General features: G+C 34.9%; 1 protein-coding gene and 1 long non-coding RNA gene across 14 annotated transcripts in view; one reads left to right on the top strand and one right to left on the bottom strand.

The window, feature by feature from the left end:
* The window catches only part of LOC111416895 (Molecule interacting with CasL), a 105,499-nt gene that overhangs the window by 15,319 nt on the left and 62,566 nt on the right, over positions 1-27,614 (top strand). For 12 of the 13 annotated variants that reach the window (XM_071194007.1, XM_071194006.1, XM_071194000.1 and 9 more), the window contains 5 exons: positions 7,976-8,011; positions 23,450-23,888; positions 23,957-24,200; positions 24,268-24,884; positions 24,964-25,306. In XM_071194007.1, coding sequence (XP_071050108.1) covers positions 23,493-23,888; positions 23,957-24,200; positions 24,268-24,884; positions 24,964-25,306 — 1,600 coding nt within the window. In that variant the 5' untranslated portion in view covers positions 7,976-8,011; positions 23,450-23,492. Of the gene's footprint in view, positions 1-7,397; positions 7,412-7,975; positions 8,012-23,449; positions 23,889-23,956; positions 24,201-24,267; positions 24,885-24,963; positions 25,307-27,614 lie in introns of those variants that run through there. The other variant, XM_071193981.1, reaches the window with a different exon arrangement.
* On the bottom strand, positions 10,001-10,621 carry LOC139428928 (uncharacterized). Its single transcript, XR_011639607.1, has 3 exons — positions 10,511-10,621; positions 10,252-10,449; positions 10,001-10,198 (listed from the first exon to the last, which is right to left on the bottom strand). It is a non-coding gene; the product is annotated as an uncharacterized lncRNA (long non-coding RNA).

Genomic DNA, 27,614 nt, shown 5'->3' with positions numbered 1-27,614 from the left:
TATTGGTGATTCTGGCTAAATGAATAAAATATAATGTATGGTTCTACAGGGTGTTCCGGTGACTCGGGGAATAAAATTAACCTCATATATTAGAGCAAAAATGATGACGATTCGTGAAAAAAAAATTATTATAAAAGTCTTCAAATGCTCAAGATATAGGCCATCAAAGTTCAGAAGTTTTAACACATTTTTCTAAATATTTTCAATACCATTTATGGTAGAGCGTTGAAATTTGGTACAGGGTAAACAAATATCAAGCAAAATCATTGAACCAATTTTGATCGGGCGGCGGCAACCATGCTATACAGGCTGTCCCTAAAATTTGTTTGCTCAGAACTTTTTTGTTCGCTACATTTATTTTTGTACTTTTTAATAGAAAATTTATTTTAGAAACTATTATCACTCTTTGAAAATTTTGATAACATTGACCGTTTACGAGTTATACGCGAAAATATTAAGCTTCGATTTCAATGGTAACACTAAAAAACAAAAATCTTCGAAAAAGTCAAGGTTGGCCATGGCAATTAAAAAAGCAAATTGAGCTGTTAACTTGCTTATGTCGTTTAAACACAAATGATAGTTTTTTGTTAGTTAAGTTTTTATTAATTTTAAGTGTTCAAAATGGAGAGTTACACATTTAGTGAAAAAACTGACATGATTTTGACACAGGGGAATGTCATAGAAACGCCGTAGCAGCCACTAACCGTTATTGGAAGAAATTTCCGAATCGCAGAGCGCCCAATCGAAAAACATTTTTAAGGACTGAAACCCGTTTAAGGGAAAATTGGACGTTTAAGCCGAAATTTAGTAAGTAACAGTAACGTAAGATCAGTCCGAACACCCGAACTAGAAGAAGATATTCTAGACTACGTAGAAGAAAATACTACAGCTAGTACTTTGGATATGGTGAGGCACTTTTTAACTTCAAAAGCAACTGTCTGGAGTGTTCTTCACTAGCAACAACTTTATCCATTTCATTGTTACAAAGTTCAGGAAGTTCGACTGGCTGATTACCCACTGCGACTGCAATATTGCCAAATAATGCAGCACAAAATCCAAACTGATGATCAGTTTTAAGAAAAAGTGCTTTTTACAGATGAATCCACTTTTTCTAAAGATGGAATCTTCAATTTGAGAAATTTACATAGTTGGGCGGACGAAAATCCAAGATTTAAGAAAACTTGGAAATCACAATGGAGATTTTCTCTTAACGTTTGGGCTGGCATTATGGGCGATGTAATTATTGGACCCGTTTTCTTGCCATCAAGGGTGGATGGACATACATACAGGCGACATTTAGAAGAATTAGATGATTTTTTAGATGACGGTCCTTTAAACACAAGGCAAGCAATGTGGTATATGCATAATGGTGCTCCTGTGCATAGCACACAAGCTGTCCAAGAATTTCTGAGGGAACGTTTTCCGGGACGGTGGATTGGACTAGGAGTAGGTGCACCGATAAGTTGGCCCCCCGATCGCCGGATCTTACACCTGTAGATTTTTATTTATGGGGACGCGTTAAATGGCTAATTTACTGCGTTTAAATCAGTTGATCGAAAACGAGTTGATCAACTGAGGTTGCGAATTGTTGATTCATTTGATCAACTTCAAACTGAGATCGATGTTCTCCGCAGAGTGCGCTTTAATTTAAGACGGCGATATCAGGCGTGCATCTGCTTTAGTATTTTTTTGTTCTTTTTTATTTATTACTATTTGTTTATAATTTTATTGTTATTGTTAATATTTTTGTTAGAATGTTTATTATGTTCTTGTTTGTTGTAACCGGAAATTAAATTTATTGTTTTGGAAATTACATTCTTTTATTCAACTAAAATAAATTCAAAAATGTCATAAATGTCATCGCCAACTCAGATCTTACGGAATATGTTTTCTTTGTTTGTTACGATTGAAATCAAATCTTAACATTTTCGCGTATAACTCGAAAACGGTAAATGTTATCAAAATTTTCAAAGAGTGATAATAGTTTCTAAAATAAATTTTCTATTAAAAAGTACAAAAATAAATGTAGAGTTACGAGCGAACAAAAAAGTTCTGAGTAAACAAATTTTAGGGACACTCTGTATAGCATGGTTGCCGCCGCCCGATCAAAGTCAAATTGGTTCAATGATTTTGCTTGATATTTTTTTACCCTGTACCAAATTTCAACGCTCTACCATAAATGGTATTGAAAATATTTAGAAAAATGTGTTAAAATTTCTGAACTTTGATGGCCCATATCTTAGCCATTTGAAGACTTTTATAATAATTTTTTTTCACGAATCGTCATCATTTTTGCTCTAGTATATGAGGTTAATTTTATGCCCCGAGTCACCAGAACACCCCAAGGTTTATAGAACATAAGGTTACCTCATTCCCTATGCCTCTGTAGTATCGATTATTACCCCGCAGATTGACGTCACTGGTTCGATACAGTCAAAATAAAAGAGAACCTATACGTGCCTATACTGTGGTACAGTCTATATAAAATATTTAAACCTCGCATCGTGTTGTGTTGTTCATAGAACCAGCTACGTCACTGACCCACCCTGCCTCTCAGAGGAGGAGAATCGGTATTGGGTAACCTTATGTTCTATAAACCTTGAGAACACCTGTATATGGTGATATCTCGAGAAAAGCACAGATGTCTTGTCTAGAATAATATTCGGTAGTCTTCTCAGCAACTTGAGGTTAAGATTAAAAAACTATACTTCAACTCTTCACACTGATTCCAGTTATATCGACCATGAATGAGTTACCAAAACTTAAACGTGTGTTTATAACGCTATCCATGCTCGGCCATTCTTTTCAGAAAGCTCTCAAGCTGAGGTTTTACAAAACGGCATTCATGGTAGAGCTAGCGATCTCGGCAAAAAATCTATCTGTTGACGGGAACGTAGGTTTTCTAAAATAGTTTGTAAGTATATTGGTAATTCTGGCTAAGTGAATATACAGTGAAATTCCTCTAACTCGAACTTCTATATCTCGTATTATCCTCTAAATCGAATAATTTTCGTAAGCTCAAGCATTTGACTAGGTTTCAAATGTGTTTTTATCTCTCTAAGGCCGACTTTTACCACCTCTTGATAAATTTAACCGATAGATAAATTGGTGCTCTTAGGCCCACTTTTACCACCTCTTGATAAATTTAACCGATAGATAAATTGGCGCTCTTAGCCAATGAGAGCGCTTAAAACCGCTGTAACCATGGTAATTATCTATCGGTTAAAATTATCAAGAGGTGGTAAAAGTGGGCCTTAGCCAATGAGAGCGCTTAAGACCGCTGTAACCATGGTAATTATCTATCAGTTAAATTTATCAAGAGGTGGTAAAAGTGGGCGCGAATTTCCCTAACTCAAATTTCTCTGTAACTTGAACTGAACTACTATAAAATTTCTTCAACTTTTACTTCTATATGTCGAATTTACCAAAGAATCAGATGAGGGTGATGATAATCTTGAAAATGGAATACTTATCGCTGTGCCTACATTTGATGAAGCTTATTTCTCTCTTAGAAAGCTTGAAACCTTTGTATTATCAAGAGAGAATGTTCCAGATAATATTCATAATTCTTTATATTTAATAGATTTTTTCCACAAAGAGCGATTGCCTACTTTAAGCCAAAAGAAAATTATGGATTACTTTAAAAAACTTGATTAATTTACTACTTTCAACAGTATTAAGGTTTCTGTTTTAAATATACGTAAAAGTATATTTCTAATTTTTTTCTTTAGAGCTGAAATTCTACTAATTTTTCTCTGACTCGAATTCTCCATAACTCGATGTTTTCTTCCGCTCCCTTAGTGATTCGAGTTAGGGGAATTTCTCACTGTATAATGTATGGTTCTATATGGTGATATCTCGAAAAAAAGCACAGATGTCTTGTCTAGAGCAATTCTTCGGTAGTCGACCATGAATGAGTTACCAAAGCTTAAAATATATCTTAAATGTGTGTTTATAACGCTATCCATGCTCGTCCATTCTTTCCAGAAAGCTCTCAAGTTGAGGTTTCACAAAATAAGGCAGACACGTACGTTGAGACACGACATAGAACAAGGTTCATGGTTTATTAGCGTACTGGCTGTTTCTGCCCATCCAGAAATTTCTCGATTGAAGAAAAAAAGTTATTGACATAATTTTTTGCATTGCCAATAAATTTATTTCAGTAATTTAGTTTCAAGTGTGTCTTTATAAAATTCTTAAGAACTCTGTCTTTTTGTTTTGTGTTTATAGTTGCTTATCATCGTCTGGTGAAGATTCCTTATGATTGTGCTTATTTTCGCTTTAATTGGTCACCCTAGAAATCACAAATCATCAACGTATCAATTTCCAATTTTATTTCTTTTGTGTATATCTCCATTTGCGAAATTGTTAGTTCCTGTTTAAGTTTGGGTTATGATCGCTTGTCACTTTCTCAAGTACTCTCGATTTCTGATCATATCTGTTGCTTTTTCATTAATGTCTGTTCATAGTTACATCGATGGATTATCTGGTTCTTGAATTACCTTTTCTAATCATTGTCCATCATTTTTCATGTATTTATTCCAAAACACCGATTTTCCGTTTACATCCGCTATCAAAAATACTGGTTTGTTATCAATGGTCACGATGGCCGGTCTTGTTTTCCTTAGACGTATTTCAAATTCTTTCTCAGTATTGAATCTTCCTTTGAATTTTTCTTCGAGATATAAATCTGATTGTTCTAGGATGACTGGTTGGTTACTTCCCCTTTATGGTATAGGGTTCATGTATACACAATACAGGGTGCCCATTATGTATAGAGTATAGTATATATCTTGGTAGGTATCAACTTTATAAAAAAACATTTTATACAAAAGTTGTTTAATATTTTATTTGCCATAATAAGACAGCATTCAATTGCTTTTATTTCAGAAAACAAATGAGCAACGAATAACATTTGAATTTTTTTAAATGGCAATGTACCCTTTCGTTAGGCTCATTTGATAGAGATTTCTTTTCTCTTTACGATGACGTAAAATTTTAATACCCTTATATCAGAAAATTTTTGAAAAAATGTAAAAATTGCTTATTCGTTACTCATTTGTTTTCTGAATTAAAAACAATTGAATGCAGTCTTATTATGGCAAATAAAATATTAAACAACTTTTGTACAAAATGTTTTTTTATAAAGTTGATACTTACCAAGCTATATGCTATATTCCATACATAATGAATGCAGTAACCATAGTTACGAAAGTACCTATACTAGTATGGACTTGCATTGTCCCACATAAAATGCAACATAGCTCAACAGTACACGCATTGAGTAGTTTTGTAAAGGAAAAGTTTTGCAAAGGAAAAGTTTTGCTTGAAAAAGGTGATGTCCTTATGACAACTTTGAGTTTCTGTCTTAAGTGACGCACGGCTAAATCCGATACTTTCTAGGTGCTAGGTCTAGTGTTAGTTCTAGTTTTAGTTCAATAAAAATATACAGCATAGTGATATCTTATGCTAACTAGCGCTACCTACCACTGTCACTAGAACTAACATTTGATCTAGAACTAGAATCATTTGGGCTTAGCCGTCTTAAGAGACGATCGGCTAAACCCAAATGTTTCTAGTTCCAGGTCTAGTGTTAGTTCTAGTTTTATATCATTAGAACTAACACCAAGCCTAGAACCAACAACATTCGGGTTTAGCCGTCTTAAGAGACAAAGGGCTAAATCCGAATGTTTCTAGTTCTAGGTCTAGTGTTAGTTCTAATGATATAAAACTAGAACTAACACTAGAGCTAGAACTAGAAACATTCGGATTTAGCCCCATGTCTCTCAAGACGGCTAAACCCGAATGATTCTAGTTCTAGGCCTGGTGTTAGTTCTAGTACAAAACTAGAACCTCGGTTAAAGTAGAGTTTAACAGAGATTGATTATTGTGGAAATGCAGAATTTCGCCTAATTAACCCAAAGTCGCATGCACCTCGGCCATATGCAACTTCAGATAAACTTAAAGTCTTAAAGCTAAGACGCTGTAACTAATTCTATATTTATCTAAAACTAGTTAACACATACTGCTGATGGACGTCAGTTTGAATAAATTTAAGCTTTTATTGAAATATTTATTTTTTTTAAAATTTTTATTTATAATTAATTAAATTATTTTTGGTTCAATTTTTTTACGATAAAACAATCCTCGTGATACACTCTATAAGTTATACATATAAAAAAATTATTTAAATGTTTAAGTCTGGGTTGATTTAAAAACGAGGACGAGATTAAGTTTATCTTAAGACCGATAATAAACATAGATTTTTATGGACGAGTATAACGCAAGATGCGCGCCGATCGATTTATCGTTGTTATACATCGTAAATTTCGATTTTCAACCAAGTATTTAAATTTCAATTCGTTCCGTTGTGTAATTGTTGTACTTAAGCGATTCTTTCGAAAACACGATCCATTTTGCGTCCTTGAAAATCCGCATCACATCATCTCGGTTTCGCTAACGACTCTATTTTCGCCATGGCCTCAGAAATCGATAGCCTCTGCAGCTAAGAGCAATATGATCAAAACAACATCATCGTGAAAATAAAAGGAACGAAATCGTTCTTGCATATCATTCTTTGCTTCAGCGAGTTTTATAAAATAGATCACTTTATCACTTCGAAAATTTTTTTTTCAGTTATTTTTAAAAATGGAGCTATACAAAATCCGTTTTTCATTCATCCGTTAATACATAGGGCGCGATGAACAAAGGAGCGACGATTTTGGATCGGGTTGAAAGAACTCGAATAAAATTGGTTTGTACTACACATACGGTATTAGTTGGTCAGGGACAGTTGGAAGTGGTAATTTAATACTTGGGTACTTGGCTGAACTCCAAATTAAAGGGTTTGGCGCAAAATCAATATAGAATCGTGAAGGCGATAATCGATGCAAGTTTATTTTTATTACTGTTACAGCGTAGGAAGATTACATGCTGGCAATTGCCCAAGACAATGAATAGTGTGCATCTGGCAGGATGCTTATAATTATGCGTTATCTTTTATAACGTTGTTTAATTTAATTGCTAATATAATTGTTGTTGTGGCGTTTAGTGGCCATAGATTGATATGTTGAAACTAAACCCTCTAAAAGACTTCGAACCCAACTCTATAGTGACGTTTTTATAGCCCACGCCTCCGTATAGGATGTGCGGGTATCCTCCTGTACCATTTCTAAAGTTATCTAATATCCATATCCCCGATATTATCTCATTTCTCCAATACCCCGGAAGCGGGTACTTAATCAAAGCGGATCTTCCTTGAAACCATTTTCCTGTCTTTATTATTGTCTGAAAAAAATTAAAAATCATAAAAGTTAAGTACAAGAGAAATTTAACCCAAAACTAAGTTTTATCTATAGAGACAGTTGTTCTATTTTCATGCTTTGAAATTTGCAATTTCCTTAATAATAACCGAGCCAAATAGTTAATCGTTTCGCTTGCAGAGACCGGAGAATTAAGTAATAATGAAATTTTCTACGAATGTAGTACGGAGGAGAAACGCGGCCGGAATAATTTAAGCTCGATTAAGTTTCTCTTAACTAATAGCAAATTTGATTGGTTATAATACCTGTTGGTACAGCACTCTGTCGTATGGTGTTACGCATCCGACGTATAAACTGTGTGATCCGAAAGCTGTAAAAGGTGGCGTGATACATTTCGGTGGTTGGACATAATAGGATGGTACAACACCGATTGTTGTTGTTACTAAGAGTAATATTACGAATATCTTCATGATTAAACAGTTTAACTTAATCTCAACAATGTCTTTTACAAGGTTTAACATTTATAACTACTTCTTATCGCTTGTTTTTATCTTGTTTTTCTTTGTGGATTATCACCTGATTTAATATTAGTCAAAGTAAATATTTAACTATGACCTAAAAATCTTACGTGAAATTTATTATTCACAGAATCTTATTTTTTATACATTTATTTTGAATGCAATTTCTTTAAAATTATTTGTTTATTGTTTCAGATTTTATTCACTTCATTGTCTACCGACTTTTTTAATGTAAGTAAAATTATATTTTATCCTATTTTTAATCATCTGACTAACCATCACATTTTCGTACAAACGCATTTGGCAAAACTCAAAATAACCAATCAAAAAGTGCATGTCATCTTAATTTTAGAAATGGAAACTTTTTGACGTAAATTTAAAGAAAAATTTCGTTTTATTTACATTGCATTTCTTGGCAGAGAACGCGTACAGCCACAACATCGACATAGTTTCTAAGCAGCGAAAGGGTATTGATCTATATTGAAAATGTCACAAGACATTTCGGTCAGAGTCTAAGATTAAATCTTTTATCCATCTGTTAGTAGTTATAGTAGCTCCGGTAAATTCTCGGCGCCAAATTGCGCGTGACAAGGAATAGATATACGTTGTGCACACGAATCTAGAACTTGGTGCACGCGTTTCCAAAAATATCTATTAGAGCATGCACGCTTAAACAAACTATACGGCCGTGTGTTTTTGGGACACTGGAAAAATAAACATTGCGTTCTGTTTCTATTAGGTAAGACTATTAAGTTGCCACGGCTAAAATTGTCAATAAAAAAGGAATTTGTAGTTAACATAATCGCGAATTAAAAGAATTTCGTTCAATTTAATTAAAACGACAAGTTGTAACGGTACTTTTAACCCTAGGAAAGACAAAGAACTCATTAAAATTTTTCTTTAAAGCCGCCTCTTACCAAATTAACATTCGTTACACGTTCAGGACAACTATCCATTTACAGTTCGAATAATAACGGCCATCGATCAGATCCAATTCCGCATCTTAATCCGACGGTTTGTCATTGACACTTACATGAACGGGAAGTGTCCAGTTTAAGTGTTACGTGGCCCACTCTGTCTCTCCGCATGTGCATTAACGTATAATGTTAAGATATTCTATTAACCTTCTTTTAAGATAATTTGCATAGGTACTTAAACCAATTGACCAACAACTGCGTTGGTTGGGAGTTATTCTAAATGGGATATCCTATCTTTGTTCTTATTTTTAAATTATGAAATTGTTTGTTAAAAAAACTAGTTTTACATTAACCTTTATAAAAAAATATGGATACATTAAAAGTATACCTAAAATAAAAACAATTTTGTTATTTTAAATAGAATATTCCATTCTGAACTTGTACCAATGTAGAGGTATCATAATGAATATTAAGTACGTTGAACAAAATGTGATTTTATTGCATAAATAAGGAGGTTTACCAAAAGTAAACGAACAATAAAAGACGCACCGGACGAAGAGGCGGAAAAGTTAAAATCGATAATGCAGGGTATTATGATGGAACTAAAAGCAATATCCGAGAAAATTCAAACATGAAAGAGTAGCTAATTAACCTTGTGAACAACAGAGAAGGTCAATACAATATCTTAGCTCTACAGGGTGACTCAAAAAACCGCTGACAGACTTCTAGGGTAGATAATACATCGGGCCGCAAATGCCTCCTTAACGAGATATAACGGGTCAAAGTTTCTTTAAAATTAAACATTATCTGCAATAAAATGCCCTTTTTTAAAAATATTATCAACGCCACTGCTAATATTGTTAAACGGGCAGTATTTTCGTGTTAAGTGATCAATTATCTATCAATTGGTCTCTTATGCCCGTTTGCACCGTTTTTGAGTTAAGCTTTGCTTAACTAAGCGTCCCTTAATTTTTAAGCCAAGCTTTAAATGTAATCCGTTACACCGCAATATATTTAAGAAAGTTTAGTAAAGCAAAAATAAACTCGGCAACAACGCACTAAATCGGTGAAAATGGGAAACTGTATTACCGATAATCTTTTTTTAATAATTGGTTTTGACATTTCAAAGTTAGTGTGCGAAATTTGTACTTTTTACAACTCCGAATAAGAATGGACGTGGAAAAGAAAAAGAGAATGCGTTCTCTTAATTATAGTTGCCGCGAAAAGGAAGTACTATTATCAATAGTTTCCAGTTACAAAAACATTGTCGAAAAACTTATATTATGTAGTACTGCCGATGCTACAATTACAGCGTAAGCAGTGGCTAATTTTAACCTAATGCCATATGCTAATATGGGAAATCGCCTTTTCCATACACCAAACAAGCGTTCAACAGAGTTTCGTTTTGTGATATGGGCCTTATTGTACAATTTTTCTGCTGCAGTTTCTGGATTTTGTAATGGTGTTAGCAGATATTTACCTACACCATAACCACTATCACCTATAACATGGTAATTATGTTAATGGTTCAAGGAATGTCATTTTACAATTTACCTAGAATAATTCCATTTCTAAATTGTCCACCTTCTAGCCTAGCACGTATTCTACTATTTGAATAAATAGTCATGTCATGTGTTGATCCTGGCCATCGTGCTACAATATCTTGCACCTTAAGGTCAGAATCTCCCACAACTTGGACATTTATAGAGAAATAGCCTTTCCTGTTTCTAAATATCTCACCATCTTCTCCTCCTAGAATATATTATTTATTTATTTAGTTAAGGTTCTTTTTTATTGAATTATGTCAATATACCTGGAGATTGTATCTTTATGTGGGTGCCATCAATGCATCCTACAATACTTGGAAATAATGCAGTATTATAAAAATCTCTTTGTATTTTTTGAATATTATTTTCTGTTGGCAGTTTTATGTAAGCATGAGATAGACTAGCTAATGCAATTGAAACATTTTTAATAATTCTTGATGATGTAGAAACATGAGTCCCCATAAAATCTGATATGGTTGACAAATGTCCACCTGTAGCATAAAAACGTAGACATGTTAATAATTGGTCCATAGGGCTTAAGCTGTTATTTCTACAAAAAGAATCAATAATTAATTACATATTTATTATTTACATAATATTTTACGTACATGTCTGTAGGATATTCAAGCTTTTCTTCAATTAGTGGTAAAATGTTTAAAACAGTATTCTTTGTTAAACGAAGTCGTTGAAAAAATGTAAGGTTATCCAAATCTTCAAAATGATTGCGCCGTAGATATATCCGTTTAGGAAATCCATAATCAACAATCTCTAATATTTCTGCATCATTTCCAAACATATCTTCATCGTCGTCAAAAATATCCATGTTTTCACAATTTTCACGTCACACAATGACAAATAATTTTTTTCACGTAATTTAAAGCTACGCTTAACCGGTAAACTCCGAACATTGAACGCTTAAATTAAGCTGAGAATAAGCGTAGCTTAAACAACGGTGCAAACCGATTTAAAAATTTAAGGAAAGCTTAGCGTAAAGCGACGCTTAACTATTGCGGTGCAAACGGGCATTACAAAACTTTGATTAAAGCAACAGTTTTTGATTGGATTAACAAATTTTCTACAAACGTGTTTTTCTTAAAAACTATTGCTTTGATCAATGTTTTTCAACTTTTCATCTTAATTTTTGATGTATTACCTGTCCTAGAAGTCTGTCAGCAATTTTTTGAATCACCCTGTATATCATTGATGTTATTCTTATAACGATAAATTTCTATGGCTTCTTTGGTAATCCTTTGGCGCTAATAGCCGCTTCTGGTAAATATTTTTGTCTCATCGAAATCTATTTCGTGGTACCGTTTCCTTTGGCAATGTTCTGCAACTGCTAACTGCTCTGTTTTTCCCAGTGTTGTTAAATACCCGGGTATTTATTTTCAAGGGTAAATATCCCGGATATATACCCAGGGGTATTTACCCAAGATGGGTATTTTGAGGTATTTATAAATTTAATTTAAATTGAGTTGATGGCAGTTTTGCAAGGACTTCAAGAACGCAGAGTCGCTTATCGACATACCAAACTTATTTATAACATCTACGAGAATGCTACAATGACGGTAAAATTGCATGAAAGTACTGAAGAGAGTAAAAGTAGTAAAGTACTGATTGTGAGTAAAACAAGGCGGGACACTGTTGAACTCAAATTGTTCATCACAGTCCTCAGAGTGCATTTAAACAACTGGATTGGACCATATCGCGGACGATATAGTTTCTATATCAGATAGCCTTGGAGAGATTAAACCAATGATGAACGACTTAAAGGAGGTGTGTGCAAGAGTCGTGCTAAATATCAACAGGAGAAATCAAAATTTATGATAAGTCTTATTCCCAGCTCTAACATCAACATTAGGGATAATGAGATTGAGAGGGTTCACAGCTATGTATATCTTGGCTATGAGGTTCGTGTATTGAGAGATAATCAAACAAGCGAACTAAACAGAAGGATTTTAGAGACATCTTCAAGAGAAAAGGCTTTCAATCAATGCGTGTTTCCGGTTATGACATAAGGCTCCGAAACTTTAACATTAACGGTAACCACTGCCAGGAGAGTCCAAGTAGCGCAAAGATAGATGGAGAGGTCGATCCTGGGTCTAACTCTGAGGGACTACATACGAAATGAAGACCTATGAAGAAGAACTGGCGTAAATAATGTGGTCAACATTGTGGCAAAGCTTAAGTGGAACTGGACGGCTCATGTCGTACGAATGAAGAATGAGCAGTGGACAAAACGGTTGCTTGAGTGAAGACCGCGAGCGAACAGACGAAGTAGACGTCAAAAGAATGACCAACAATTGGATTCAAACAGCACAGAATAGGGAAGGTCTATGTCCAACAATGGACGCAGAGGGCTGCTTGGTGATAATAATCATAATAATTTGATCTAATCTAAATTACGGCAGATTCGTCTAATGATAATACGTCTTTGATTATTGACAATTCCTCGTTTTCAACGTCCTCATCGTCTTGCTCTTCATTTTTATTGAAATCGATATATTTTTACTGGTATCACTTTTATACCCACTGTTTGGGTATTTAACCTGGGCCGGGGTAAATACCCGGATAAATACCCATTTTAGAAATATCCAACGCCCATCACTGGTTTTTCCTAATCTGATGTCCCTTTCGTCTTTCTTTATGCGACATTCGAAGTCCAGTTTGCCCTACATATTGTTTTCCACACTTGCACGACATCTGTTGACTCCTAACCTGTTTAAGGTAACCTGTATGAAATTGCTATAGTTCGTGTTTGTTTTTTAAGGTGCCAGGAACTTACCAGGTAGTCTGAGATGTTAGATGCAGTTATTTGTTGAGGACATCATCACAAAATCTTTTCCTGTTGAATTATTAACTGATATTGTTATATAACGAAGCTATTTGGTCTTCAGTATGCTGTAAGTATAAGTATGGCAAAGTCATAATATCTCCAAAAGTACTTTTGGGATCAACATGAAATTTGAAATGTGAATTTGACTAAACAAACTCTTTTGTTAACAAAATTTTCAGCTGTTTAGCTGTCAAAATTTTCAAAATGTGCTGCATTAACTTGATTTTTTTTTAAATAGCACCACAAGTTTTGTCAAATGCTTTGTAATAGTATATTAAAAAACAAGTTTCGTAAGACACGTTTGAAGTGCATGAATTCAAAGTTAATGAATGAGTTCTTTAAGTTTTATGAAACGTGTTTTTTATGCTATTTTTTGTAATTCGCGTTTTTATCCTTTTTTTTTTCTCAAAAATAAAATAAATTTTGACAATCTAGGGAAATAGGTATGTTGCAGTTGGTAACACCGTAACACTTGAAAATAGAAATTTGAATTGACAATTAGAAACTGTCAAAACACAAAATGTATTCACCTGACAAAAATGTTTCATGTACACCTCCCAAAATTAGAGAAATTGCTCAGAGTTCAATGTCCTCATCATTGTGGACCTTGTATTCGATGCTAAGAACGTGTTTAAACATCCATAGATAAAAATTGTCACATTGACAACAAGAAAAATTAATGACCCAATGTCACCAACTTGAACTGGTTCCATAAAATGTTACTAAAATCTCATTACAGCATCGGATGCTGTAAGAAGTCCCATTACAGCACCCGTTTGAGTACTGTTATAGCTTTCATTACCGTCGCGAATTACAAAATAGTATATTAAAAAACAAGTTTCGTAAGACATGTTTGAAGTGCACGAATTCAAATTGAAAGACGAGTGGCGAAGCCACGAGTTTTTTTAATGAATGAGTGCTTTAAGTCTTATGAAACGTGTTTTTTATGCTATTTTTTGTAATTCGCGTTTTTATCCTTTTTTTTTCTCAAAAATAAAATAAATTTTGACAATGTAGGGAAATAGGTATGTAGCAGTTGGTAACACCGTAACACTTGAAAATAGAAATTTGAATTGACAATTAGAAACTGTCAAAACACAAAATGTATTCATCTGAAAAAAATGTTTCATGTACAGTTCCCAAAATAAGAGAAATTGCTCAGAGTTCAATGTCCTCATCATTGTGGACCTTGTATTCGATGCTAAGAACGTGTTTAAACATCCATTGACAACTAGAAAAATTAATGACCCAATGTCACCAACTTGAACTGGGTCCATAAAATGTTACTAAAATCTCATTACAGCATCGGATGCTGTAAGGAGCCTCATTACAGCACTCGTTTGAGTACTGTTAGAGCTTTCGTTACCGTCGCGAATTACAAAAAAGTAATTATACGCTCGAATGTAGAATAAAATAAGCTTTCGAATGATGTCAATTTTGACTAGTGAAATTCAGTTTTCAAATTTCATGTTGATCCGACAAATATTTTTGGAGATATTAAACCGGTTCCATACTCAACGAACTCCTGGTATTTATGTTTTTGCGTAGGACTCGACCTTGTCTTTCTACAACATTTCAGAGTATCGGCAGAAATACTGAATCCGGAGGTCCTATGTGATTTTCCATCACTGGCGATTTTCAACACGCTAACTATCTCCTGTTTTCCACATTTTTTCCTGATGTGTGGTCTAGCAAAGAGTAGCCAGCAATTTCTCGAAGGATTTTCATCTTGGTGGTTTGGAAAACTTTTTGGTTTTTTTTTATTGTGTTTTCCGCTTTTGTTTCAATAGCGTTGGTTCCACCGGTCTTAGAATTGTCTTATAGATCCTCACCTTACCTTTATTTATAAGTATTTGTTCCTCTCGATAACATTCCGGAGGCACCCCGATACCACCGATACTCTTTTGATTTATTTTCTGACTTCTTTCAGATCTTCATTGCTAGTGAAGTTTACTCCGAACATTTCAACTGCATGACTTGATCTATGCTACTATTGCAACTTGGTAGTTTATACCTTAGTTCTTTGGCTATTGTTAGAGACTGCGTTTTCTGTACTAAGATTTTCACAGAATATCTTGGTTTGCGCTTGGATTTAGCTGTGATGCATCTAATTTGTTAACCTTGGTTCAGGCCAAGAAAACGTCATCTCTTTTAAAACTGAATTTAGAAAATCTCTTCCATTATTAAAATACAATAAAAGACATCCAAAGATTAATGGATTTTTGGATTTTAAGATGTCATGAAACTAACAATATGTCCTTGTTGTTATTGCGACTGAATGTGAATGAGGTCGAATGGCATCGGCTGTTTATTATTTTAGCGTGCAAAATTGGTTGTAAATCTCGCTTGTTCTTGTTTTTCTTCTTTTGACATACTTCGCACATTGATGAGGACATCTTAAAAATATTGATGGAAAATCAATTTTCTTCAAAGAATCTTCACGCCCATAATAAAATATCCTATCGTTGTTCTTGTTTTGAAATGATGAAATCATTTGTAAATATTTGAATTAAAACCGTATAAGCAGGAAGAATGTTCAATCAATAACAACTTTCACAGTCTGCATGTCGTATATAAATTCAAGTTTATAAAAAATGTACGAAGCAATACGTGCAGATTGCGAAATAAATAACAGGAAACCAGTCGAGGATACTAAGTAATGCGCTATTAACTTTTACCGTCATTAGATCTACAGTGCGTTAAAGAATGAAAACGATAATAAAAAACAAGAACTTTCTAAATCTTCAATTATTTCACGTATAATCTTCAATAAGGATTTTTTTCTGAGTTAATTTAACCTTTACATAAACATTAGGCAAATCCAAATTATTCACATAAAGAAGTTATACACAGCGTAATTGGTGTGAAGTTTTAACGAATTCCAATTAAGACTTCAAAGGCAACGAGGCATAAACATCCGTAGTCGTACCGGGAAGAGCATAAAAGGACGTCTTCCTTTACCAGCAAACTGAGCCGACACTGTTTACGGTGACCGACGCGTTACGACACACTGAATGTAGTAGGAAAACTGCGAATTTAGGTCAAAGCGATCGCACACAGGATAAAGTGTACTTTACAGGTGTTTTGTCGTCGGTTTGCAATTTCATCCTTCGTCGAACATCATCCGGAAACTAGTTCAACAAGAAGATTTTTCCTCCTGAAAGTTTAAAACGTTACAATGGCAAGCGAATGAACGATTCATTGTCGACTTAACAACAACAACAAAGAGAAAGGACAACGAGCTGGTTAACAATCGTAAAATTCTATCATTCTACTCTAATGATCGTCGCGTCGTAATAACCACGGTTTTTGGTGTTACAGACGTGATGAATCATCGCTAATTGACGTGTTGGATGCTCTTGAGAGTCTCGAGACAGACAATTAGATCACGCGACGAAAAATTTAGAAAACTTTCTTTAGAGAAATTGTTAAAACACGCGAACCAAATTATAATCATTAAATCTACACGAAAGAAAGTGATTGTTGAAAAGTTATGATAATTTATGTATCACTACAATCAGGTTGATGTATTAATAAAAAACTATTTTTGATATATTTCGTAAATTCCAATGTTAATTATATTTATTAATTAAGTTTTTCTTCTAATGTCACAGGAAGTGTAAACGTATTACACAACATTTTTGTTTTACGACAAAGTCCTCCTCCCAACCGGTAGTAATAAATAATCGCCTCAAATTAGAGAAGCACGCCCAAACGCGCCAACATAACAACCATAAATATTTATGGCTAGCGCTGCGCGGTCGAAATTTTAAAGGAGGAAAAAGATATTGATGCGTCGTGGGGGCAACGAACGAATTGAAGAGAACGGGAACGAGCAACTCGAGTTATGGTACTTCTCATGATAAGTCGTTGGTAGTACAACAGACGAGACGTGAGTCAGACGGACGTGGATTTGTCCCACTGACCCTGCTGCAACTTCTTCGTTTGTATCGCCATCCTTTTCTTATTAATGGCCTGTTTTCGCGGTCGATTTGGTTACCCCGTTCGATTCCGTTCGTAATCAGATCGGAGAAACTACCTGTTGAAGCAAACCTTAAATGGGAAGTTCAAACGATCGCCGACATAATGAAAGCAAACGATTTAAATGTCTCTTGTTTATAGGTTATTTTTAAAAGAAACAGAAAGTACAAAATTATTATTTATTTAGTGTAACTTAATAGTACAGGCGTTGGGTAGTTTTGCAAAGGAAAAGTTTTGCTTGGAAAAGGATAACTCTGAGTTTCTGTCATAAAAGACGCACGGCTAAACCCGAATTTTTCTAGTTCTAGGTCTAGTGTTAGTTCTAGTTTTATGTGAAACTAACACTATACTTACAACTAGAATCATTTGGGTTTAGCCACACGTCTCTAAAGACGGCTAAAACCAAATGTTTCTAGTTCTAGATCTAGTGTTAGTTCAAGTTTTACACTAGCACTGTTACTATGTAAAATTAACACTATACCTAGAACTAGATTGAACTAGATAGAACTAAACCTGAATGATTCTAGTTCCAGGTATAGTGTTAGTTCTAGTTGTACACTTGCACTGTCACTAGAACTAACATTAGGCCTAGAACTAGAAACATTTGGGTTTAGCCGTAAGTCTCTTAAAACGGCTAAACCCGAATGATTCTAGTTCTTGGTCTAGCGCTGAATAACAAGTAAAACTAGAACACTAGACCTACAACTAGAAAGTTTCGGGTTTAGCCGTGCGTCTTCAGACTGTGCGACTTCAGTTCTAGTTTTACACTACCACTATTATTATGTAGAACTAACACTATACCTAGAACTAGAATCAGTTGGGTTTAGCCACACGTCTCTAAAGACGGCTAAACTAGTGATTGCAATACCGGTATATATTCAGATTTATTATTTATCCATAATGAATAATAATGATTTCTAAGAACATAAAAAATCTGCTGATAATAACTCGGTTTGGTTTTACTATTTGTATGATGAAAAAAATATACTGACAAGGTGCAAAACATGTTCAAGGATTATTAAAAATTTTGGGGGAAGTACAAGCGGACTACAGACACATTTAAAAACGCAACATGACGTTAATTTATTGAAAGCAAAACAATCTGATACAAATTGTATGAGTACAAATTCTAACTCGCCAAAAAATAATACTACTAAACCCAAGACATCACAAATTACAGATTTTTTTAATGGAAAAATGACTTTTGATGAAGTACACTGTTGGAAATAATTCACGAGCACACCCTGTATAATCTGAACGCGTGTGTCTAGTGCAATAAAATTTGGTATGGAAGTAGTACTAAAGTAGTGTAACTTACTCTTACATGGAGAGCGGCACAACTCTTCTGGGAGAAGAAACATCAATAGCGAGAGTATCCCCCGTGAGCTTCGCGTACCGTCGCTACACGACGTGGCATGGAGTCTATAAGTCGCTGTATTGTAGCAAGAGGGATGGCCAACCATGCCACCTCAACTCGCCTCCATAGCTCCTCAACGTTAGCCGAGGAAGCCGGATAACGTAGAAGTCTCCAACCACTCATTTCCCAAACATGTTCGATCGGATTCAGATGCGGAAACCGAGCTAGCCATGGAAGCATTCGTATACGGTGCACTTCCACAAAGGTCTGTACAACACGCCCGATGTGCTGTCGTACGTTGTCGTGCATGTATAGCAGACCTGGAAGCCGCCGAATGTAGGGAAGCACAACGGACCGTAGCACCTCATCTACGTATCGTTGACCCGTCATGGTCTGCTATACACGCAGCAGACGTGTACGTCCACCATGTGTAATAGCACCCCAAACCATAATGCTCGGTTGTCGGTGGATAGGGCATTCTTACACGCACTGCTCGAGTAGACGATCACCACGTCTCCGACGAACTAAAATTCGCGCATCACCGGTGCTCAATTCGAATCTTGATTCGTCGGAAAACAAAATGTCCCTCTACTCGGCAACCCACTAATGCCTAGCGTTGACCCACTCGTGACGTATGCTGCGGTGCTCGGATGTTACTGGAATCCGCTGTTTCGCACGACGCACGCGCAGTCCACTATCTACCAAACGCCGCCGTACAGTTCGCGTAGTGAGTGTGCCTTCCCCTGTCGGTGGCCAAACAGCTCCAAGTTGCCTTGAGGAGGACTCACACGACGCTAAAGCGCTGAGCACAAGAGCGCGATCCTCGTGTGCTGGGGTCACGCAGGGCCCTCCCGGCCGCGGCTGAAGGTACCTATGTCCTACCTCAGACCATTCTTGCCATGCCCGTTGCACTGCCGATAACGACCGGTCGAGACGACGCGCAATTTCATGGAACGATACACCCTCAATGTGCATACCCTCAAACATTCCTCGCTTAAGTAACGCGATCGCCCATCCATTGCGCACAGAGTACGATAACAATGTGGTTCCTCACACCACACTAAAAACGACCGGTATTTTCCATCCACTTCGGTCTCCATAGCGACGGAATGTTCCACTTGGAAGAGCGGCTCAGTCAACAATGCCGCGATGGAACAACTCGAAACTCGATAAATAAACTCGTCTACAGTAAACCTTTGTGCTCCGCAAATATCATGGATTTATCTTCACGCGTTCAGATTATATAGGGTGTGCTCGTGAATTATGTCCAACAGTGTATTATCTAGAATGACAGCATTAGATGGTTTGATGTTCAGAGTGTTCTGTACTTCAACTGAATTGAGAAAGTCATTAATTGCAAGAGGTTTCAAAAATATACTAAAATCTGTAAATACTACTATAAGAAGAACTGTTACAAACTGTATTATTATTCAAAAAATACCGAACTACCGGTATTGTATTTTTGGTCCGGTATTGCAATCACTAAGCTAAACCCGAATGATTCTAGTTCTTGGTCTAGTGCTAGTTCTAGTTTTAGTTCAATAAAAACATGCAACATAATGAAGATCTGTTAGTTTATTCCTAGCGGTGCTTTGGCCTTCAAGTCTTTTTCCCACACACAACAGAGTTGATGTTGTACTTGTTTCTAACCACTTCCTGGCCAAGATTTAATAGAGGGTATCAGAATCTAATGCGATTCATATCAAAATAAGGTTGTCAGTTATTTTCTTGAACTCTTGCAATGTTATTTTTTTGAGCAATCTTGGAGATCAATCCTTGAGTTTCCTGAATGTCATTTTATTATTGTAGGTTAGTCTCCGTTTATAAAAGTATTCCCTCGCAGTTCTCAGATCATTGGAGACGATGTCTTCTATGGTCTCAATACTATTATGTTGGGTGGTGCATAGAGCTTGCAATACCGGGATCCCGAAAACCGGGGTATTATAAACCGGTATTGATGGCAAAATACCGGTATTTCGGTATTATTTTTATTTAGCGCCCTCGATGGCCGGGGGCGGCCGATGTCTTCGAAAACCGCCGTGCTAGTTTGATGTTGTGCTGGAAAATGACGTAGAGGATTCGTGTTTGTTATCTATTTTCTGTCCGTTCTAAGGTTACATTTTCAAGTGACATTTTTTGACGTTTCATTAAAAAAATGCTAGCCGGAAGTGACCGATTGAAAACGACCGTGTTTGTTTAAAGCTGTGCTGGAAAATGATGTTGACCAAACAGAAATTTGTTATCTATCTTATGTCCGTACTAACCTCATTTTTTCAAGTGACATTTTTTGATCAGTGGGAATACCATCTACAAGAAATATCATTTTGTACTCTGATAGAATATTGAAGATAACCTTTGATGACGACAACTTAATGTTCGTGTAAATAAATTTGTCATACCTAACCAACAATAAAATAGTCTCTACATACAACTATTTTTGGAGTTTTTACTCCATAATGGTGTTTCAGGTCAGTTTGATTCGTGTAATGTCCCACCAAGTATAACAGTAGTATGATAAGTCTGACAAACTACCAAGAGCCATTATATTAAAGTTTCTTTCTTGAATTTGCACCTTTCCAGAAAATTCCAAAACAGGAATTCGAAAGAATTCCACAGAGCTTCAGATGATGAAGTGTAATTTCATTTTTTGACGCGGCAGTGAAGTTGAACCTTTGGACCAAGTGAAAGACAACAAAACAATAATGGTATCCAGACCTTTAAGTTTATTGGTACTTTGTACAGATTCCTAATATCTTTCCATTTTTTGATTATCTTCTCTGATTCTGTATCTTATGCTTTGTTGCCAATCTAAAAATATAGTAGGAATTAACCTGTTGTTAGTAGAGATGACGCCGCAGAGGGGAAAAATTCTTACAATTAGATATATTTAGTGATTGTAATTTAGGTTTTAAAAATTTTGAATACCGAATACCTACCGGTATTGAGATTTTGGTCCGGTATTGCAAGCCCTAGTGGTGCATGCTACATCATCGGCAAAGATAAATTTTCTTGCAATTGTATTTGGCAAATGCGATGTGTTATGTTAAAAATGATGGACGCAAGAACTAAGCCCTGCGAGAGTCCCTTATTCAGTTTCTTCTGATTGCCCATTTTGTTTCCTAACGTTACGCAGGAGTATCTGAAGACAGCATGTTGCCGACAAGTTTTACACAATTCATGGCACAATTCTTTTTCCACACTGTATAACACTGTATAAAAAAAGACCAATCCTGTTTAGGATAAGCCTTGCGAGAAGGTTATATCAGCAACTCAATAATGCGATAGAACGATAACTTTTGACCTGCTCCAAAGGTTTATTCGATTTTAAGATGGCCTCTACTGAAGATTTTGTCAGTAGTATGTGAGTATAGAACACAGCCAAAGGCATCGCTGTCCAAAATTACCATGAAATTTTGGTGCATCTCATCAAAACCTGGGGCTTTACCTCATTTAATATCTTTTAGGGTCTCTCTGAGCATATTTGTTATAAATTCTTTTGAAAATTGGGAGCGAGAAGCTCTGGTTGTAGTATTATCTACTTGCGATTTAGTTTGGACTCACCAGCTTCTTCCGAAGACTACAAGCTTCTCTGCTTGAATTTTTAAATTCCAATGATTGTTATTTGTCAAGATTTTGAAGTAACTCATCGCTTATTGTTGAGCCTCCAGCATCCATGTAGGCTTGATATAGCTGTACACGTCCATTATTCCATCCAGGAATATATTCCTTCCGGTGTCATCTAGGAATTGTCTTCTTGGTTGTTCTCGCTCACAGGCGAGATCCATTTTATTATCTTGTCAAGCTCCTCAGAGTAATTCCACCAATTCGCTTTCCTGAAGTTTTAACTCATGGGTTGGGCCGTATTATTAGTATTTGGATTCCGATCTCGAGTAGCACCGGACGATATTGGCTATACGGAAAATCCTTCAGAATTCGTCTCCTTATTTGTAAGGACTGGTTATTTAGGTTTTGAGTTATAAATTATTCCCTGCCGCTGATTTGATGTTCCCTTGCCCTTTACCTCAAATATAAGGTTTAAATTATTTTGTTCGGTCCAATTTGTAAGAGACGAGACTCTTATCGTTTTGTTTATGCTTCCAAAGAGAGTGGTCGAGGGAGTGGAAGCTGTAAAACTCTAAGTGGCCATTCTGTTATGGATGGCTTGTACACTTAGAGAAAAATATTCTTAAACGAAGATTATTACTCTTGGTTCAAGCTTTTGTATATCATAAGAAAATCATTTTATTGAGTGAAGAAAAACCACATATTCTCAAAGCAAGTATACAAATATTCTTGACTCTAAAGAAAACTAATTCTTAGTTAAAGTATATCAATAATCTTCAAACAAGAGTATATTAGTGTTGCGTCAACGATCATATTTTCGCATCGAGAATAGATTTCTTAAGTCAAGAATAACATATCTTTCTATTTAGAAAAACTTATTCATATAACAACAGTCTTGTATAATTCATCATGAGTATTATAAGTTATGGACACAAGAATGATGATATATAAGAATATGATATACTTTCGATAATACTTCTATTCTTAAAACAAAAAAATATTTTTAATTTTAAGAATAATTTATACTTGTTTCAAAGAATTATATTCAAAAATAAAGTTTTCTTGAAAGTCAAGAATAATTTCCCTCAGTGTATACATTGCATACTCTTATGTCCTCCACCATGATTGTGACAGTGTGTATATTATGACTTATGGTAGTCGATATTAATTGGGCATTCTCCAAGTTATTAACAACAACTAATAAATTTTTTCATCACCTTAAATTTTATTTAACAACTTTAACACATTATATTTGCCCAACTATTACTAAATATAGATATAGTATATTTAATCGTTTTAAAAACGAATAAGTGTGTATACATTTTTATTGAAACCGTGTAGGAAATAGATTAGTGACACGATACGTTACGCACGGTGGTTCTTCCGCTATACTTACCCATCTATCATCATCCGGAAGCCACAAAGCAACTATAATCCCGCTCTAAACGAATCCTTTCTTCATTTCAGATTAATTCTTAATGAAACGTCGCCGTCGATGAATTAGTCCACGATGAGTCGCTACTCGCACAGCCACCACAATAACCACCACAGCCAAAGCACAGTCCACAGGGGTAGGCCGGTATCTCAACATGAAGAAGCGCTCGCCAACAACAGTTTCGAACACTTCCTCGCCGCGTCTACGCTCAAAACGATTTTTGGCACGTACAGAAGCATCTGTGAACATTTGCATCTCAAACCAAACTGTATACCGTACTTTTATCCGAAATTAAAAGCTCACGTGAATTCGTGGAAAGCGAAACCGTTGTGGAAAAAATTCGACGCTAGGGTTAATCAAAAATGTTATAATCGAGGGAAATCTTGTCCCAATACGAGGGTTTTAATTATTGGGGCTGGTCCGTGCGGTCTAAGATCTGCTATAGAAGCTCAACTCCTTGGAGCCAAAGTGGTGAGTAAAAATTTGATTTGAATGCGTAGAATATGCTTACTTAATTACTTACTAACAAATATCTTTAGGTTGTTGTAGAAAAGCGAGATCGTATGACAAGAAACAACGTACTTCATTTGTGGCCTTTTGTAATTGAAGATTTGAGAGCTTTAGGCGCAAAAAAGTTTTTTGGAAAATTTTGCGCCGGTGCAATTGACCACATAAGTATCAGACAGTTACAATGTATCCTTCTTAAAGTAGCTCTTCTCCTTGGAGTTGAAATTCACACAGAAGTGAGTTTTGAAAGACTGATTGAACCAAATCCAGGGGAAAGTAAGATGTTTTATTTTACCTTATTATTAACAAATATTTATTTTAAAAATTTAATTTTTATTTCCAGAAACAGGATGGCGCGCTGAATTCAAACCGACTAATCACCCAGTTAATCAGTTTGAGTTCGACGTTATCATAGGAGCCGATGGCAAAAGAAACACCCTTCAAGGTTTCAAACGTAAAGAGTTTCGCGGAAAACTCGCAATTGCAATCACGGCCAATTTCATTAATAAACGAACGGAAGCTGAAGCCAGAGTTGAAGAAATCAGCGGTGTCGCATTCATTTTTAACCAAAAATTCTTTAAAGATCTCTACGTTGACACGGGTATAGATTTAGAGAATATTGTTTATTATAAAGATGACACTCATTACTTTGTTATGACCGCGAAAAAACAAAGTTTAATCGATAAGGGTGTTATTCGACAAGACTTATCCGATACAGCTAAATTGTTAGCCCCCGAAAATGTAGATAGAGACGAACTGATGAATTATGCAAGGGAAGCTGCCGAATTCAGCACAAACTATCAAATGCCCGATCTCGAATTCGCCGTAAATCATTACGGACAACCCGACGTCGCTATGTTCGATTTTACTTCAATGTACGCCGCGGAAAATGCTTCCAGAATAACCGAACTACACGGTTATAGATTGTTGGCTATTTTAGTCGGTGACAGTCTACTCGAGGTACGCTAATTCAATAAAATAAACTTCCTTTTACTTAACTCTTTATCTTGTGTATTTATAAATTTTTTTTTTAAATAAGCCGTTTTGGCCAACCGGATCAGGATGCGCACGAGGATTTTTATCATCAATGGACGCCGCTTGGGCTATTAGAAGTTGGGAAACCGCAACCCCGCTTCAAGTCATCGCCGAACGTGAATCAATTTATCGATTACTTGCTCAAACCACACCAGAAAACCTCAATAAAGATTATAAATCGTACACTTTGGATCCGACGACACGATACCCTAATCTTAATAAAAACGTTCTGTTACCACACCAAGTCACGAATCTGTTTGATACTGATAATCCTAAAAGTATTGAAATTCGTGCTTTACCTTTGGGAATAGTACATGGAGAATTACCTAAGAAGCGTAGAAGAAGAGGTAAGTTTAAATACGTCTCTTTATTATTTTTTTTATTACAGTGATTAAATTCCATGAAACGTAGAATCCAATCTTTGCAAGATATAAAGATTTCTCCTTTTACTATTTTTATTGCTTCCTTACGAAATAAATCGTAACTTATATATAGCTCCTCCTTTCGTTTGTCTTGAAAGAATGGGAAATCTCATCTATTTCAGGAAATTATTCTTTTCTTGGTCTCATAATTTTTTTTGCGACGCTTCACAGTCTGCAATAGACACCTGTCTTTTTCTGTCCTTCCATAATTATGTTGTGATATTTATATTAAATTGAATTCGTATTTCTACGTTCTTTTAAAATAAAATAAAAAACTTTCGCAATGATTTGAGAGTATACTTCGGTTATTTTAAAAATTTATGTCTTGTAAATGGCGTCCACGCATTGATGCGTGTTATTTCCGGTGGAAAAACAATCGGAATATTTTTTGAGTGATTGCGTTCTTAACTGCTTACAGATTTAACAATCTGATAAATCAGATGATGTTGGGAGTAGATAATATGTTTTCGCAAAGAGAGAAATCTTGCAGCAAACAACTCTCTCAAAATCTTACAACTTGAAACCCAATAATGAGAAGATTCAAAACAGAATTTTATGAATAACGACAACCTGAGGTTGAGGAATTTATGGAAAAAATTAAATTAATACTTACAGTATTGGAAAAAAATAGAGCAACTTTTAATTTTTGTAAAGTAAATTTTAAATTAACTCTTTGTTCCCGACGGTACTTTAAAGTAACGGTAGTTGTAGACATAGACCTGTCGGTACTTTCTACTATACAAGAAAAAAATCTGTATAAAACATGACGCAATCCGCACTGTAGGGTTTTTAGGTATATTTAAACTTATTCGTCCAGATGTGAACAGAGATTATTACAGATCATTTTAAAAAGAAAGCATTGAGCTTTAATTTAAAATAAGTCTCATTCCTTAATTTCAATAAATACGGCTTCCAGGAATTTTTAAATTAGCATCTTTTTTGATACTTTGAAAATGTAAGTTTTGTTTCAACATTTTTTTTTCTCAATATTTTTCCAATCCAACCCAACAATTATTATACATCATTGTAAAAAGAAAGCTTTGAGCTTTAATTTAGAATAAATAAGTCTCATTCCTTAAATTCAATAAATACGGCTTCCACGAATTTTTAAATTAGCATCTTTTTTGACACTTTTACGTTATACGAAAATGTAAGTTTTGTTTCAACATTTTTTTTCTCAATATTTTTCCAATCCAACCCAACAATTATTATAGACCATCTTAAAGAGAAAGCTTTGAGCTTTAATTTAGAATAAGTCTTATTCCTTAATTTCAATAAATACGGCTTCCAGGAATTTTTAAATTAGTATCTTTTTTGATACTTTTAGATTATACGAAAATGTAAGTTTTGTTTCAACATTTTTTTTCTCAATATTTTTCCAATCCAACCCAACAATTATTATACATCATTGTAAAGAGAAAGCTTTGAGCTTTAATTTAGAATAAGTCTCATTCCTTAATTTCTATAAATACGGCTTCCACGAATTTTTAAATTAGCATCTTTTTTGATACTTTTAGGTTATACGAAAATGTAAGTTTTGTTTCAACATTTTTTTTCTCAATATTTTTCCAATCCAACCCAACAATTATTATACATCATTGTAAAGAGAAAGCTTTGAGCTTTAATTTAGAATAAGTCTCATTCCTTAATTTCTATAAATACGGCTTCCACGAATTTTTAAATTAGCATCTTTTTTGATACTTTTAGGTTATACGAAAATGTAAGTTTTGTTTCAACATTTTTTTTCTTAATATTTTTCCAATCCAACCCAACAATTATTATATATCATTTTAAAGAGAAAGCTTTGAGCTTTAGTTTAGAATAAGTTTCATTCCTTAATTTCAATAAATACGGCTTCCACGAATTTTTAAATTAGCATCTTTTTTGATACTTTTAGGTTATACGAAAATGTAAGTTTTGTTTCAACATTTTTTTTCTCAATATTTTTCCAATCCAACCCAACAATTATTATAGACCATTTTAAAGAGAAAGCTTTGAGCTTTAATTTAGAATAAGTCTCATTCCTTAATTTCTATAAATACGGCTTCCAGGAATTTTTAAATTAGCATCTTTTTTGATACTTTGAAAATGTAAGTTTTGTTTCAACATTTTTTTTTCTCAATATTTTTCCAATCCAACCCAACAATTATTATACATCATTGTAAAAAGAAAGCTTTGAGCTTTAATTTAGAATAAATAAGTCTCATTCCTTAAATTCAATAAATACGGCTTC

The sequence above is a fragment of the Onthophagus taurus genome, chromosome 1 (assembly GCF_036711975.1).
Source record: "Onthophagus taurus isolate NC chromosome 1, IU_Otau_3.0, whole genome shotgun sequence".
In the NCBI taxonomy this organism is placed as follows: domain Eukaryota; kingdom Metazoa; phylum Arthropoda; class Insecta; order Coleoptera; family Scarabaeidae; genus Onthophagus; species Onthophagus taurus.
This window is presented reverse-complemented; position numbering and strand designations above follow the sequence as displayed.